At 39.1% G+C, this 17,408-nt stretch overlaps 1 protein-coding gene across 1 annotated transcript in view; it reads left to right on the forward strand.

Moving 5' to 3' along the window:
* The window catches only part of LOC131348336 (LHFPL tetraspan subfamily member 7 protein), a 118,211-nt gene that overhangs the window by 26,451 nt on the left and 74,352 nt on the right, over positions 1-17,408 (forward strand). The window contains exon 2 of the mRNA XM_058383151.1: positions 13,115-13,253. Within this exon, the coding sequence (XP_058239134.1) occupies positions 13,115-13,253 (139 nt within the window). The remainder of the gene's footprint in view (positions 1-13,114; positions 13,254-17,408) is intronic.

Raw genomic sequence — 17,408 nt, forward strand, 5'->3', positions numbered from 1 at the left:
ATTTAACCATTTCTAGCAGCGCACTGTTCTTCAAATTCATTATTGGACATTTTTAATCAGTATAAACAAATGAATGAACTGAGATTAGTTAGGACACTGTTGGGTTACTGTATGAGGAGTATCGTGGCTCTATAGTTTAGCTGCTGTTGAGGAGGGCTAGTGAGTTTTCCATCACCCTACTCACTTGCAGCTAAACACACTAGCTTAAGTCAGGAGTCACAGAGTCATTGTACTCTATATACAGAAACCCAACCATGTCCTGACAGACCTGTGGGGATAAAATTGTTCATTTTCTGGGCAAACAATTCACACTTCTCCATAATAACAAGAGAGATAAAAATGGATAACACAATTTATGTTACAATTTATGGTAAAACATTGTAGACAGCTGCCACAATAAAATGATTACATTTAAACCGAAATCCAGTGCTACATCTTAAAATATATTATTCGTCTGGCTAACTCCTTCGTTTTCTGTCGATGTGTCTCGGGTCAATGTGTAATAGTGCTGCGTTTGTGGTGCCTCGTAAGCACTGTTGCAGTATTGATGACACTAAAATGAATGATTATCTTCAGTGATTAGTATGGACAATATTAATTGTATATTAACGGATCTAAAGCTAATACCATTTTCAACTCATTTAAAAGTATTGAAGGGGGATTTTACACTGTTTGCAGAGTTTGTAGAGCCATGATGATTTGTCATCACTCTGTAAACAGGAAAGGAACTGGAAGTAGCTGGAAGTTGAAATTTCAAGCGAAGGACTGACTTGAGTTGGAAAATTTACAAGTTGCTGCCTCACCTTGAATGCATCTTGAATGTTAGCGCATCAAAGAAAGAAAAAAAATGTTCTGAATTCTGATAATGAAATAAATTGAGCTAAGGCAATGCAAAGAGCTGATTTGATGTAAAGTTTCCCAGGTTAGTAAATGGAAGTTGAAGCAAATGGCTTTTTTTTGGCATCAGTGCAAATATCACACTACGGGAGGCCCTGGGTCCTTCATACCGGAGCCCTGCGGTGCTCAGATGGCTGTGTTTTGATCTCTGAAGAAGGGAAGACGATGGACTGGTTACACAACAGATTTTTGCATGGTGGAAGTCACTCCAAGCTTCTTAGTATGGTGCATTTTGGCAGGTTTGTTCATCTAATGCTGATTATCACAAGAGCGGCTTCTAGTGCCTTCAACCTCCTGTTGCCATACACCCACACTCTCATGAGTAGAAAGCAGAAAATCAGACAGATGTGAAAAGAAACAATATCCCAAGACACCTGGAAGTTCAGCCGAAGTTCCTCATATCAGCTTCTACTGAGAAAATACGCCCAGGTCATAGATCCTTGTCGTGTTTTGATGAACTTTATACCATTGTATACGTTTACACAGATTAAAGGACGCTGTGAGCGTTCCTGCCAGGCTCTTTAGCATGAGAAAACAGTGAACAAAAAGAGGCAGTTTAGTGTTACCTTCAGACTCTGAGTGAGAGGGCTCTCCCTAACTGGGAATGTTATTAGAGACTCCTTATCCTTTTAAAGGAATTTCACTTGTGCCCAACATAAACATAGGAACCCAAATCTCGATTTTGCATTCTTATCTGCCGGCAGCCATCAGAGCCTTCAGAGCCATCAGAGCCATCAGGACGAGGCAATTATCAAGTCACAGAATCTGTCAGGCGAGCTTGAAAAATGGCTCGGTTAATATCGGACATCAGTTTTCTACTGATGAGTCACTTACTGCTGTCGTAATTGCAGCAACATTTGGGTTTAATGGTAATTATAGCTTTAGAATTATAAGCTCTCTCTCTCTCTCTCTCTCTCTCTCTCTCTTTCGTGGATTAGAGTGCTAAAAGCCAAAGACTGACATGATACAGGCTTTACCATTTTGTCACATGTTTTAAAGCAGGGGTCATCAACTGATTAACCGTTTTCTGGACATTTTATTTCTTTTAACAGATGATGTTATATTCCATAAAACAGCTCTAGCTTAGGTTTTTTTTTTATTATTCAACCTTCGCTTTCAACCTAACAGAGTAAAAAAAAATCATTCTAGACATTCATCCTGCCTTTTACCAACGTAATAAACACATTGCCTTAATTAGTACATTCGATTTTTTTTCTAGGTATTCGTCTCATCTCATGAACATCTGTTCAGAGTCCATGCCTCTAGTGAAAAGCAGTAACATGAAGCGTCACTATGAAACTGCACTAAAGTATCACGTTGTATTGTATTTATAGCCATGAACTAATCACTAACGATTAAGCATGAAGTAACTGTTAAGTCCGTTCAGTCAGTTCATTAGCAAATCCAAATGTTTGTAAGCAAGCGCTATATTTTGTGTAGCTGGAACTGTGCAACATAACAAAATGAATTACACTTTAAATTAGTACAAGTCTGATACTGAGGCAATACTGGCTATCAGATATGAAATACTGTCTGATCCAAACATCTGATTACATACAATCCAGATCTTGCATCACACATGCAAATACTGATATATTATTTTTGTTTTTTGCTTGGCAACAGAAGTTTGGAGAAAGTCAGCTCGCTTCCTGGAAGGATTCCTTTGACACGGATTCCCCGTTCGCTTCACAGTTCATGTGCTCAAGTCTGCGTTGGTTGCTATATACGGCACATAGCAAAATGACAGTGGAGTACGGATAGAGAGAGAGAAAGAGAGAGAGTTTTGTTCATATAATAACATTTTATCACTAAACCACAGAACAGAGAATGAACTTTCAAATAACCACCTTTAAGAAGATTGTGTTTTAGTGACTTGACTTTTGAAGAAAAGAAATGCACTCTGGTCATTAACAGCGATTTGGCAGAGAAAACACAGCAGGATGAAAGTCCAGGAGGAAAAAAAAAGAAAGTTATATGTATATATATATATATATATATATAAATATATATACACTGGCTCACTGCCACTTCTGCAGTGTTAATCCAGTTTTATTAAGCCCTCTTATGGCACTAATGTTCTAACTTTGATTGGAAAGAGAGCGAGACAGAGAGCAGACGTGACAGGTATGGGCACTTACGGTGATTAGTATTTCTGCTGCCCTGAATAGAAGATGAGAGAGATGTAGGAGAGTCAGTGGCAGTGCAGGTTATAATGAGTGACGCTGCGTTAACTGATTACTTTTCCTGTGAATGTTTTAATCGCATAGACTTGCAAAAGGGCTATTTCTTGGTTTCTCTTTGTCTGTCATTTGTCAAGTACATCATTGTTCAATGATGCAGTGTAATTACATAGTCCAGCAGTCTTGCATCGTGTGTGTGTGTGTGTGTGTGTGTCCCGTTCAATATATCTGCGGTTCCATATTTCATAAGAAATGAGAGACTGGCCTGTAGCTCCCAATCATCACTGTCCTTCTGTTCAGCTAAACACACACACACACACACACACACACACACACTGCACAGGCACTGTTATCTGAGCAAATACTTTACCATGGTAACAAGACAGATTCGACCCTGACTTTTTTCAGCAGTCTGTAGTTCTTGTTAATAAACAGCTTTTCTCTAAATATTGCACTGCACACTAACAACCATTTAAAAACACACACACACACACACACAAACACACACACACACACACACACACACAGATGGGAAGATTGCTTTTCATTACAATTTTCTTAATCTGATGATTAACCATTTGAACCCGACTTACTGGCATGATCAGCTACACTGAAATATTAGTAATATCCTATTAGTATTATGCTGTAGCTGTATAGATGAGGACTCTTACTGCATGGTGTCCTTTAATCCAGACTAAATTCTGCATTGTTCCCTGCATTAATCCCACACACGTTACTGAAGTTCAATGAATGTAATGCTTGTTTAATTACTGTGGAAAAAGAGGGAAAAAAAACACTTCAGGACATGGTGACATTGAAAAACATCTACTTCAAGTTGATAACAGTGATATCAATGTCACTTCTGACCACATCACTCTAGCTTGAATGAATGCCAAGACATACTGTCTTCTTTTGAAGCTTTCGTTGTAAGTCACCAGAGAGTCACATCAACACAGGAAACAGCATTGCTTCCCACATCAGGTAACAAATCAAAGTGTTGCTACCAACATGGCTGCCAACTACAACTACAAGTGACCTAACATCATGGTCATCAACTAAAACTTCCAGCCAACAAATCTGAACACCATTTACAACTCCAGGACCACAAAGTGGCTAACAAACCTGGACACCATTTACAACTCCCAAACCACAGAGCGGCCTAAAAGCCTGGACACCAACGACAACTCCCAGACCATAGAGTGGCCTACAAACCTGGACACCACCTGCAACTCCCTGACCACAGAACGGCCTACAAACCTGGACACCACCTACAACTCCCAGACCACAGAGTAGCCTACAAATCATCTACAACTCCCAGACCACAGAGTGACCAACAAACCTGGACACCACCTACAACTCCCAGACCACAGAGTAGCCTACAAATCATCTACAACTACCAGACCACAAAGTGACCAACAAACCTGAACACCATCTACAACTCCCAGACCACAGAGTAGCCTACAAACCATCTACAACCCCCAGACTACAGAGTGACCAACAAACCTGGACACCACCTACAACTCCCAGACCACAGAGTAGCCTACAAATCATCTACAACTACCAGACCACAAAGTGACCAACAAACCTGAACACCATCTACAACTCCCAGACCACAGAGTAGCCTACAAACCATCTACAACCCCCAGACTACAGAGTGACCAACAAATCTGAACACCATCTACGACTCCCAGACCACAGAGTAGCCTACAAATCATCTACAACTCCCAGACCACAGAGTGACCAACAAATCTGAACACCATCTACAACTACCAGACCACAAAGTGACCAACAAACCTGAACACCATCCACAACTCCCAGACCACAGAGTAGCCTACAAACCATCTACAACCCCCAGACTACAGTGACCAACAAATCTGAACACCATCTACAACTCTCAAACCACAGAGTGGCCTACAAACTTAGACACCATCTACGACCCCCAGACCACAGAGAGACCAACAAAACTGAACACCAACTACAATTGCCAGATCATAGAGTAGCCTACAAACCATCTACAACTCCCAGACCACAAAGTAGCCTACAAACCTGGACACCACCTACAACTCCCAGACCACAGAGTGGCTTACAATCCTGAACACCATTTACAATTCCCAGACCATAGCGTGGCCTACAAACCTGAACACCATCTACAACCCCCAGACCACAGAGTAGCCTACAAACTTGGACACCACCTACAACTCTCAGACCAAAGAGTGACCTACAAACTTGAACACCATCCGCAACTCCTATACCACAAAGCGGTCTACAAAACTGAACACAATCTAAAATTCCCAGACCAGAGAAAGGCCTACCAACATGGTTACCAAGGACTAAAACTCTCAGCCATCATGTTCATGTGCCTCTTACGTTCATGTTTACCTGGATACAAATTGCAAACTATACACTTAGTGTCCTGTACTTGTCCACATCAAGCCTTTGGATATTCTGCTACAGTGTTTATAGTTATTAAATTTCTGGTATCTGGTTTATGTCTTTGTCCCTTGCTTAAGTAATGATGTTTGTACAGTACATCGCCTGACTTCTGCCTGTTCATTCATCTTCCTTTTGTTTGTCTGAATTTTGTTTTCCCTTTGGTTTAATAAAGAATATGAACCTACAACTGTCATCATCCCTGTCGCCCGACACAGAGCACATAATTTACCAAAAAATGTCATATTTGGTAATATAGTTGCTATAAAAAATCCACAAGCAAATATACACAAGAATACTCACTGAGAGAGAGAGATGGTGCGTTAGAGATAATAAGAAATTAATTAAACGTAACTCTTTCACATCATCACAGTTTTGTTTTCAATTGAGTCATCAATCTTGTAAAAAAAATCAATTCAGCCTAATGGACATGATTATTATAGTTTGGATTTTTTTCTTTCCCCATTTTTGTTGTTTAGCACAATAAGCGAATTTTTGAAGGGCATTCTTTATCATTCTCTATTCTTCATCTCTAGAACATCTCGGATCGTTGTATTTACAGTATTTGAAGCAGTACTAGTGTCAGTCATATACCCTATAAAATTAAACTGTTCTTTACACCACAACCTTAATAATCTTATTAAAGCCAATATATTGTATGCTGTGAGCATAAAACTGAATATAATTATTTGTTATCTCTAGGCCAGCACAGCGAATTAGTTTTGAGTTTTAACGCCTTAATTTCATACACTGAAAAATATTAATTTATAGATCAGTGCATTTAAATAAAGTTTAAATATTGAAGCTCTACAAAACATAATAAATATAATAAATAATAATAAGAATAAATATATAATGGTATAATTCAATATACTTATGTACAGTTTAATTAAATGTACCATTATTATTAATATTTTATTAACAATAAAAAGATATATTGAGAATTTTTCTTTTTACATTTTTCCTTCCAAATCCTTTTTTTTTTTTTTGCAATATCCCTGCAACAATTATGTCTTAAATCTGGTCAAATCTACTTAATATTTATTATTAATCAACCTATTTCTATGCATATTTTATTATTTTAAAGCTTCTAATTCTATTAGTAGATAACTTAGCTTCTTAAAATTGCTTAAAAAATTCTTAAAGCTGCTTAAAATTAAAATGAATCATCCAATAGAACAAGAATCTTAAAAAGACTAAAATATGCCTAGAAATAGATTTAATAATTTAATTTGATTTCATGTAATAATTTAATAACAAAATCTAGATAATTTTGACTGAGTAGCATTGTTTTGCAGTGTAGAAGACAGATGGGTCTGAGTTTGTGTTCATATTTGGCTTGAAATCTCGAGTCTGATCAATTCTGGGCTTGTTAGATTGAGGAATCTTTGCAGGTTTGTTTTACAGGCAGGTTTCTTTTAACTCCTTTCTGCAAAGTGAAAGAATGCAGGTCCACCATGTTATTATTCTTAGTAATAATCATTCATTAGTGGTTCTTTTTCTTGGCACTACACAGATAGGATCAGTTCCAACCTTTTTTTATAGCCCACACACAAAAAAATAACTTTCTTCACTTGATTTATCTTGGATTGGTTCAATCTGGAGACTTCAACATGTTCACATGCCATTGTGAATTATAAAATACAAGTCATGTGACAAGTTCAGTCACTCACATTATCCACTGCCCTGGAAGTGGATTGCTTTTTTACACTAGCAGGAGTCCAATTCAATTAAATCGAACCTCAGACCACAGTTTTCCACTGCACCAGATATCACTGACTCGGACCACACCGAAATTCAGAAAAAGCTTTTACACTCCTAAGTGTTACTTTCAAAAATAAATAAATAAATAAATAAATAAATAAATAAATAAATAAATAAATGAGAGGCATTTTAAATGTTTTGGTCAGCTGGGACCAAAATGTTTAAATGTTTAATTTTAAATGTTTTGGTCAGCTGGGACCTTGGCCGCGCTCACTTGATAAACCTTCCCCCTAATATGGAGCAATATGAGCCCTCAGTGTTAGATATTCCTGGATAATATAATATCATAATAATCATAATAACATAATATCATTAATAGAATTATTAAAGAGATCTGATATCTCAGGTATATTTTAGCTCTGATTTCAATATATTTAGCGCTTGAGTGATCATTCGCCACCATTTGACCATGAGATTCCTAGTGAAAAATGAAAATGCGCCGGCGCTGATGGCGTTGTTGATTGCATTGGCTGGGCTCTCCGCTGGAGTCGATTGTTCTGGCCCGGCATTGACCTCGCTCTGAACTGAGGTTATCTGCTGTCGCTTTGAGAGGTATACATTGATATTGCGGTTGATTTGTGGTGCAGTCTCCATCTCCCTCTCTCTCCCTCCCTCTCTCTCTCTCTCTCTCTCACTCAAAGCTAATATACTTCTGTGAAATGGCTGGAATATATAAAGGCTGGAATTGACAGTATGATGACTGAACAGCCCAATAACCCAGTTTTTTGGTACATCAGTTTATTTATTATTTATGTGAATAAGAAAACTGACAGATCTTCTTCTTTCTCTTCTTCTTCTTGTTCTTCGTCTTATTCTTCTTCTTCTTCTTCTTCTACAGTTTTAAAGCAGACTTGTTAAGAACACTTGTGCACACGACTGGCATTAATGGTATAAAACACAACAATATTTACGGTATAACTATTACAGATTTCTTTATAAGCGTGTATCGTGATTACAAAATGATCTCATTATCACCAGATGAGATAATGATGATGATGATGATCTGATTTCTTTGAATGTATTTGAATGTAATATTAATATTTTACTTGCAATTGTAAAATCTTGCATTTTTCATTCCAACAATATCTCATGAAATTTGGGGGGGGGGGTGGTGGCAGATGTTGAAAAATAAATCAATCAATCAATCAATAAATAAATACCTACCTACACTTCCAGCCTCAGTGTTTCATCATTGCTCAGAGATTTGGACTCGGAGGCAAATGCAGGTGCAGGTGGTTTATTAAAGAAAACACAAATGAAACATTTTAAATCATAGAACAACAAAAGCTTGACGGCTGAACACACAGACAAAATTTTCTAAATAGTCTTACGAGTCGTTCCATGACATGCAGTAGAGTCATGTGATTAGCGAGGCTGCAGGGAAATGGACTTCTTCTTGGGCATTTTGAAGATATGAAGATATTTTTTTCACTTCATATCCACTGTCACTACTCATCACTACTCATCACGCCAAAGCCACTCATGCCACGTGCAGATAAACACTCAAGTGCTTGTGGTGTCAGAAGCTAATTTTCTGCTAAATTTGCCTCAGTGAGGAGAAACACACGCACACACACATACACACAGAGCAGGCTGGTGGTTCTAGTGCCAGTGGTGTCGGAGGGGAAGTGGGTGCTGTTGCATTTATCTCTCAGTCTTGTGTTCCTGTCTAATCTCTAACGATAATGATTGTGTTCAGCAATAACATTGATGCAGTTTGAAGCATTATCGTTCCTGATTTATGAACTGGGCTGGAAATTAACCTGAGTCTGGAAAAAAAAGAGCATCTTCTACTAGTCAGCTGCTCACTCCTTGTGTTATTGGCCTCGGGAGTTTGAGGAAAGCTGAAAATGTCAGAATAATTAAAGAGACCAATTGATTTCAGTGCGGTTTGTTTAGTCTCTGAAGACGCCGTGATTTAGCATCATGCTGCGATGTAGGCTGCTGCTAATCCGCTTCACTCCAGCCTACGGTTTGTGTTTAATGTAAAAAAATAAAGAAGAAAGAGTTGCTTTTATTTCATGTTCAGATTATGGGAAACAAATCCCAACATTAAATAAAAGCAGCTCTTTGTTTTATTCCTTCGTATTGCAGCAGGTTCAAGCTTTATAGTTTATAGTTATATTTTATGTTATGGAGCATCCATGAGACAAATTAGTCCTCTCTCTTAAAGACAAAAAGATTTTCCCGTATCAGAAAGTGTAAATTTAAGTATGGCTTCACCTTTGAGTGTTACAAAGCGCTGATACTGGAGACTCCTTCCAAAAAATGATAAATAAACATCATTAAGCTTCCACAACAGCGATCGAACCCTGTGAGTTATACAACAGAAAGGGTTAACAGAAAGGATAATGTCTCTACAACAAGTGCTGTTAAAAAATGACCTAAAACATTTTGACCAATCGGACGCAAGAATTCTACAGTGCTGTGTACAGAAATAGATTCAACCTGGAAGTTTTGTTATTAAATAATAAAATTTAGCTCTTTAGAAACCGTTCTTTCACGAGAAACATTAAACATAATGAAACATTTTAAAAGCACAACTTCAGCATTATTTATTAATATTAACAAAAGTAAAAAAAAAAACCCATTATTAATCTAAAACCATGATAAAGCCCATAAACCTCATGTTTTTTCTTTGTTTCGTGTGCTTAAATTGTACTGCATCTTTTATATTAACTGTTGAAATGTATTGTAAATTATGTTGTTATATTTTACACTGCTGTGCAAAAGTATTGGCACCCCTAATGTGCTTTGTTAATGAAAAATATGCCATAAACAGGCTTTCCAATTTTTTCTTCTTCTTTTTTTTTTACATTGAAATTAATTCTTTAAATGTTTACTTTTTGGTTTTTATTAGAAAATTTATTAAAATATGTTTAACAATGTTTTTATTTGAATTTTAAGCTTTACAGAATTTTATTTGTGCCCTCGTGTTGCTTTATAATACATTATAATATAATTGTATGTTAATACTCGATCATAATTATTGAGTTTTATTATAATGTGATAGATAACGTTTAAATTTTAGGCAGGTCTCACACCTGTGGGGTTGGGGGTTTGATTCTCATCCCTACTCTGTGTGTGTGTGGAGTTTATATCTTTCCCCTGTGATTCAGGGGTTTCCTCAGGGTTCTCTAGTTTCCTTCCCAGTCCAAAGACATGCATTGTAGGTTGACTGGCATCACGAAATGTGTGTGTGTGAGATGGGATGGGTTGCCACCTTGTGCAGGATGTCCCCCACCTTGTTTCCCTAAGTCCCCTAGGATAGACTCCAGGTTCCCCGAGACCAAGTGTAGGATAAACGCTACAGAAAATGAATGAATTTCAATTTAAAATATGACTTTCTACATGCCAGGTTGTGTTATTAACTACTAAAAACAGGCAGTTTGCACTAACAGACTCAATCTTTCTCTGTGTCTTAATGTTGCGATCATTTCTCTCGCTAACTGCAATAGACCATCTCGTTTATTTTGTGATGGCGCCCGCCGTGATGTATGCGTGTGTGTTCGGGGTAAAGAAACACCAAAGCGTCTCCGAAGCAGCGGAGATCAGGAACCCAGCGTCGAGATGCGATTGCATGCTATTCCTCCTAATATATGAGTCCCATTTGGAGGGGAATGGCTTCTTACAGTAGGAAATATGTTCAACCGGGCGTGTCTGCAATCTTCCCATATTACATTGTGTAATGTTTTTGGAATGGGTGCACGCCGTTATTGCCAAGCGCTTCGTTCCGTTCATCGAGGGCGTCGTCAACCGGCGGAGTGTAATTATTAGAAACATTACAGCTGTTGTTTCGGATACAGATGTGCATATCTTTGTCTTCTTCGCCACTTCTTTTGTTATGAGGCCTCGTTTCAGACGCACTCAACCCCCCCCCCCCTTCCTTCCACACACACTATAATGTTTATCATTATTGCTTTCATCATTACCACCAAACCACAGGGGCTGTGAAGCAGGTGTTAGTTGTGGGGTTAGTTGTGTTTCTCTCATTAGACACTTTTAATCACCTCAGGGCCCTGCTCAACACTCAGTGTGTGTGTGTGTGTGGTGTGTTTGGTGTGTGTGTGTGTGGTGTGTGTGTGTGTGTGTGTGTTTGTGTGTGTGTGTATGTGTACATTTCTTGATCACATTTTACTTTTCTATGCCACTGAGTGTTTGTATATGAGTGTTTGTATATGTTTTTCAGTGTATTACATACATTTCGGTAGGATTTACATTCCCGAGGTATTAAATTGCCAACATGTGATTATCTGGGAAAGCACAGGAAGGAGAGTATCAAAAAGCTTGGAATAATGATGAGGCTCGGAGATCACGTTGCCGGATGAGGAAGAACGCTATCAGCTCAAGCGCCCACTTCCTAACAGCATGTCATCTCTATCTCTCTCTCTCTCTCTCTCTCTCTCTCTCTCTTCCTGTTACAGAAACTTCAAACTCCTCTCTTTTTTTTTGTCCTAATTTTGGGTTTGTTTGTCTGCCTGCATGAGGATGCCTAATTTAGTGGTGGGTGGTACGCTGGGAGAAACCTTCACACATGTCTTCTGTGACAAAGACAGATGTTCAGCCACCATGTGCCTCGACCAAGCAGCCTTCAGTCTCCAAACCCATAAAACACGAACAAAAATTTTGGCTTAGGGAAATGATTAAAGTCCTCGGTGGTGTAGAGTCAGTGGATTATAAATATGCATTATTAACATAGTATGCATTCTAACAACTAATTGCTGAACATTTTCTCTTAATAGCTTATACCAGAGCTTTTAAGAATGACGATAATGATGTTTTGTGACTCTCTAGATGGATAAAGATTAATATAATATAAAACAACTTCAGTGATGTGTAATAGTTAAACATCAAGTGTGATGATGATGATGACAAGTCATGTCAGATTAGTACATGGTATCACATTCTGATGAAACCGACTCTCAGAAGTCAGTGTGTCTGGAATAACTAGGAATCAGACTGAAGCCAGAATAGCATGGAGTCATCTCAGGAAGGTTTTTCATGCCATGTCTCCTCCGACTCGCTCGTTGGGAATCACCTTCGTCATGACGTCTATTTTCACACCAATAACGCTGCGTTCAGTTAATAATAATAATATTATCAGGCTGACTATCCCTTCCTATACAGTAGAAACTAAGGGACAGAATAAAAACATGGGTCAAGTTAAGACATATTTATATACAGACTCATGACGAAATATATACCTGGGGGTTGAAATCTTGTGCCTGTCGGAACAGCGTGCAGCAGAAAAGGCAGTAGAGCTTGGAGCTAAAGTGATGCAAGTCAACAGTCATGAACAGCAGTGCATTGCAAAATACAATAATTACACAGAACAGCATAAATGAACACCGGCTACAAACAGCACGTGGACCGACGGCGCAATCATAAGCATCACCATAAAAGCATGAAGCACGTATAAAGTATATAGACATAAGGACGACATCAGGAAGAACACTTACGAGGGGGGAAAGGAGGTCAGGCTAGGAGGATATTTGCAATAAAAGAGCTAGTGCGGATATTATGGGTATTTTTTCCAGACAGCAGGGGGGCCGAGTCTGTGCGATGGGTGACTGGGTTCATCCACAATGCTCCAGGCCTTCTGGATGCAGTATTTGTGCTAAGCGGAATGAAAAGCAAAAAAAAAAAGGGCCCCGATAAAGTTCTCAGCCATTTTCAATTTCCACTGCAAGCCTGGCTGCGTCTCCCATACCAGACTCACTCTGCAGTAGCACTGAAACACTAATAATAATAATAATAATAATAATGTAGCCATATTGCAAGGTAATGATGCACAAATAATGCGTCTCACCACGCTAAGGGTTTGTATTGTGTTGTGCTTGCAGACGAGCGCCGTGTTGTGCTCCGGAGGTTGCGCGCTGCTGGCTGTCAGCTCCCTGCTGGCCATCATCACCGTCTTCTTGCCCAGCGGAAACTGTGAGAGAAAGATCTGCACACTGGCTGGGTACATGCAGATGGCTGCAGGTTAGTACACAGCCACCTCCACTTCACTCGGCTAGTCAGATACAACCGGGACATTTCAGATTTTATTTCTAACAGCTAATTAGCATTATGCAAATGTTTTGGGGGGAGTTATTTGTAGTATTATGACCTGATTAGGATTTTTAAGTAGTTGTGGCCAACTGCTTTGTGAATGCAAATTTATGCTTTGGAGTATGACAGTCTTTTAGCAAGCTGTGCACCGTGCACCAGCACACGGTGTTGCCAGCTCTTTTCAGGGGAAAGTAGGTAATGCATGCGCGAAATGTCGCTAGAAGTCGCCAGATGTTGACTTTGACTAATATGCATATTCAGTGAATCTTCCCGATCATTTGCATATCAAAAAAAGTCTTGCAATGAAAAGGATTTTCTGAAGACAGAAAGGAATTGATTCCACTGTCGATCATCCCACTGTCTGTTTTATGTATTTATACAACACTGCAATTTTTATAATGAATGCAGATGAAATGAAATAGCAGAAGTAAAGATTTGGACAGGAATGAAAAGGTCATGGATTCAATAGCTCACTTTTGTTACTTGGAAAGATTGCCAAGGCGTGGCTTGAAGAACAAAGAAGTGCACTGATGGGCCACATTGTGGTGATCAGTGATTGGGTGTAGCAGGGATTGATTATGATTAGTGTTTGGACCTTAGAAACAATGACGGTCAGTGATTAGTTGTAGTAATCCTGTATTGGTCCTTAGAGATGGGATCGGTGATTGGAAACAGTGTGGATTAAGGATTAAGGATGTTGGGAACAACAGTGTTCAGTGACTGGCTGGAGAGAAACAGTGGTGATCAGTGATTGTTCATTGGGAATAGTGGTGATCAGTGATTAATGGCTGGGAGCAGTGACAATCCGTGATTAGTTGTTGGGAGCGATGGTGACCAGTGATTAGTGAGTGAAAACAATGGTGATCAGTGATTAGTTGTTGGGAACAATGGTGATCAGTGATTAAGGGATGGGAGCAACAGTGATTTGGAATTAGTGAAAACAATGGTGATCAGTGATTGATGGTTGGGATCGATTGTGATCAGTGATTAGTTGTTGGAAACAATGGTGATCAGCGATTAGTTGTTAGGAGTGATTGTGATCAGTGATTAGTTGTTGGGAGAGATTGTGATCAGTGATTAGTTGTTGGGAGAGATTATGATCAGTGATTAATGGCTTGGATCGTTTGAGTTCAGTGATTAGTTGTTGGGAGAGATTGTGATCAGTGATTAGTTGTTAGGAGTGATTGTGATCAGTGATTAGTTGTTGGGAGTGATTGTGATCAGTGATTAGTTGTTGGGAGTGATTGTGATCAGTGATTAGTTGTTAGGAGTGATTGTGATCAGTGATTAGTTGTTGGGAGAGATTGTGATCAGTGATTAGTTGTTAGGAGTGATTGTGATCAGTGATTAGTTGTTGGGAGTGATTGTGATCAGTGATTAGTTGTTGGGAGTGATTGTGATCAGTGATTAGTTGTTGGGAGTGATTGTGATCAGTAATTAGTTGTTAGGAGTGATTGTGATCAGTGATTAGTTGTTGGGAGAGATTATGATCAGTGATTAATGGCTGGGATCGTTTGAGTTCAGTGATTAGTTGTTGGGAGAGATTGTGATCAGTGATTAGTTGTTAGGAGTGATTGTGATCAGTGATTAGTTGTTAGGAGTGATTGTGATCAGTGATTAGTTGTTGGGAGAGATTGTGATCAGTGATTAGTTGTTAGGAGTGATTGTGATCAGTGATTAATGGCAGGGATCGTTTGAGATCAGTGATTAGTTGTTAGGAGTGATTGTGATCAGTGATTAATGGCAGGGATCGTTTGAGATCAGTGATTAGTTGTTGGGAGTGATTGTAGTCAGTGATTACTCAGTGAAAACAATGGTGATCAGTGATAAGTGGTTTAGAGCGATAATGATCAGTGATTAGTCAGTGAGAATGTTGTATCAGTAATCAGACTTTGGGAACAAAGTTTTTTTGGTTGTTGGGAACATCAGCTTCTGAGAGTGCAGGTCAGACAGATCAGTGGTGGTGAGTCGACTAAGCCTGCTCTCTCAACTCATATAACCAGCAGCTGTGGTGTGAGCTGAAGAGCTGAGCTGAGTGCAGGACATTCACTAACATCTGCTGAAGCGGTCAATAGATTTATTGGAATAAAAATGTTTGTAATAAAGTCAGTGAAGAGGACTAATATGTCACTTAGTCAATGCTGCAATGCTGCAAACACAAACTGCAGACACAATAGTTGTTTGTGACATTTAAGTCATTTAGCATTGATTTATAGAGTTAAAATTCTGAATCAATTTATAAACACACCAAATGCTTCATATAATTCAGTCTGAGATTCCTGGGCAGTAAGATTGTGATCAAATACAAAAAACAGTCCCACAACTCAGGCTTCCAGCTTTAGCCAGACATTTTATCACTGAACCTGTCTTCTTTCACAGACACCAGTGTTTGATTTTCTTTTAAAGTTATGTCATGTTTTTTTCGTACTCTGGTGACCATATCTTGCTCTGTCCAACTGAGTGAGAATTATCAGTTGGGGAGACGTTTAAATGGATTTTTCGCACTCAAAGATCAGAAACTTCCCAGTTCTCAGAAGGTCAAGAAAGTTTAAGTGAACAGGAGTTTCTGAGCCTGAAACAAGGAATAACATGCCACTGAAATGTAGCAAGCTCAGATGTTTTTACTTTTATTTTACACCCTCTAGGGCCGATACAACCTCCAGCTAGCATCGTCTGATCGGATCACGCTGTTCTCCTTTCAGTTGCCCAACACAGGATCGTAATTTGATTAGCTTTGACATGATGTTCTGAACTGGAGCCCTGGTCTAGCTTGTTTTTCTGCACTCTGAGAACAAAGACTTCAGCAAATAAACAGTGCCGTTACCAATCCAAGCGCAGAATCACAGCACAAATAAACAAGCACTTTGGATGAGTAGTCCAGCCATTTCAGCACCACAGCACTTCATCTAGTCTTTGTAAATATCATTCTGATACTCAGAACTCAACAGACCCGGCCTTCGCTTGAAAAGACGGCACACAGCACTCAACAAAGAATGAAATTATTAAATAGAGGCTGAAACGGCAGCCGTTGGCGACTGTTGCCAGGAGACGAACGTTGATGACATGTTGAGATGAAGCGGCGAGAGCTCAAATGGCTACTGTAAAAAAGACAATTATGGATCCTTAGAATAGGTCACGGGTTCATGGGTCAGAACGGGGACTTATTGAGGCGACAGCTTTCATTTAAGAGGCAGCTGGACTCATAAACTCCCACGCAAGCATCTCTGAATTTACAACCGTGATAATAAAGGCCAGTGTGTAGCTCCTCTTGATGCCAGTGTTTATATGTCACTCATCTTCAGAGGACATTATAGGGGAAATTCAAGTGCAGAAGGCTTCAAAAGTGCCTTCAGTGTATATGGTTCGGAGTTTCGATTTAGACGCCCTGCTGTTCTGGCTTTTCTCGGCTGATAGCCATTACGGTGCCACTGTAGATCATGTTAACAGCAGGGAGTAGGTGCTCCCTCCTGATCTATTTCCTGAAGCTAATTAGAAAATAATGATATTGCTGTAAAACTATTAGGAAAAAAAGAAAGAAAACAGCGTTCGCATCTGGCTGAGGGTATCGATGATAGAGCGACACAGTAGTTCATTAATATGCTGTTTGTGAAGCATCCAGTGATTCAAGGGTAAAGGAGGCGACTGAAATGATTCTTAGCCACGCACAAGTGCCTGCCATTGATGGGAAAACATGCAAGGTGATAAATACCGAAATACATTTAAACGACCAGGTGCATTCTGGGTACAGCTGATATGCTTTAGCGATGCCTACCAAACTCCATAAAAGGCAAAACTCATAGAGAGCTTAAAACTCAAAATGACCACTCGGAGCATCCTCGAAATAATTCGGCTCAGCTACTGCACACACTTCCTTGTTTTATATCATTTCACCCTAAGTGAATTGCTAGTCGAATTTTTCTTAATATATGAATTAATGACGGGGTTTTTAATAGTGATCAGTGATGGGAAACCATTGGGATCAGAAGATTAATGTCTGGGAACATAACACTGAAAAAATTTTCAGAAAAGTGTGAAGCCAATCAACTGAGTCTGTTTATATGTAAATTTGCATATACGCCTCGGGAG

This window comes from Hemibagrus wyckioides, linkage group LG28 (genome assembly GCF_019097595.1).
Source record: "Hemibagrus wyckioides isolate EC202008001 linkage group LG28, SWU_Hwy_1.0, whole genome shotgun sequence".
Lineage (NCBI taxonomy): Eukaryota > Metazoa > Chordata > Actinopteri > Siluriformes > Bagridae > Hemibagrus > Hemibagrus wyckioides.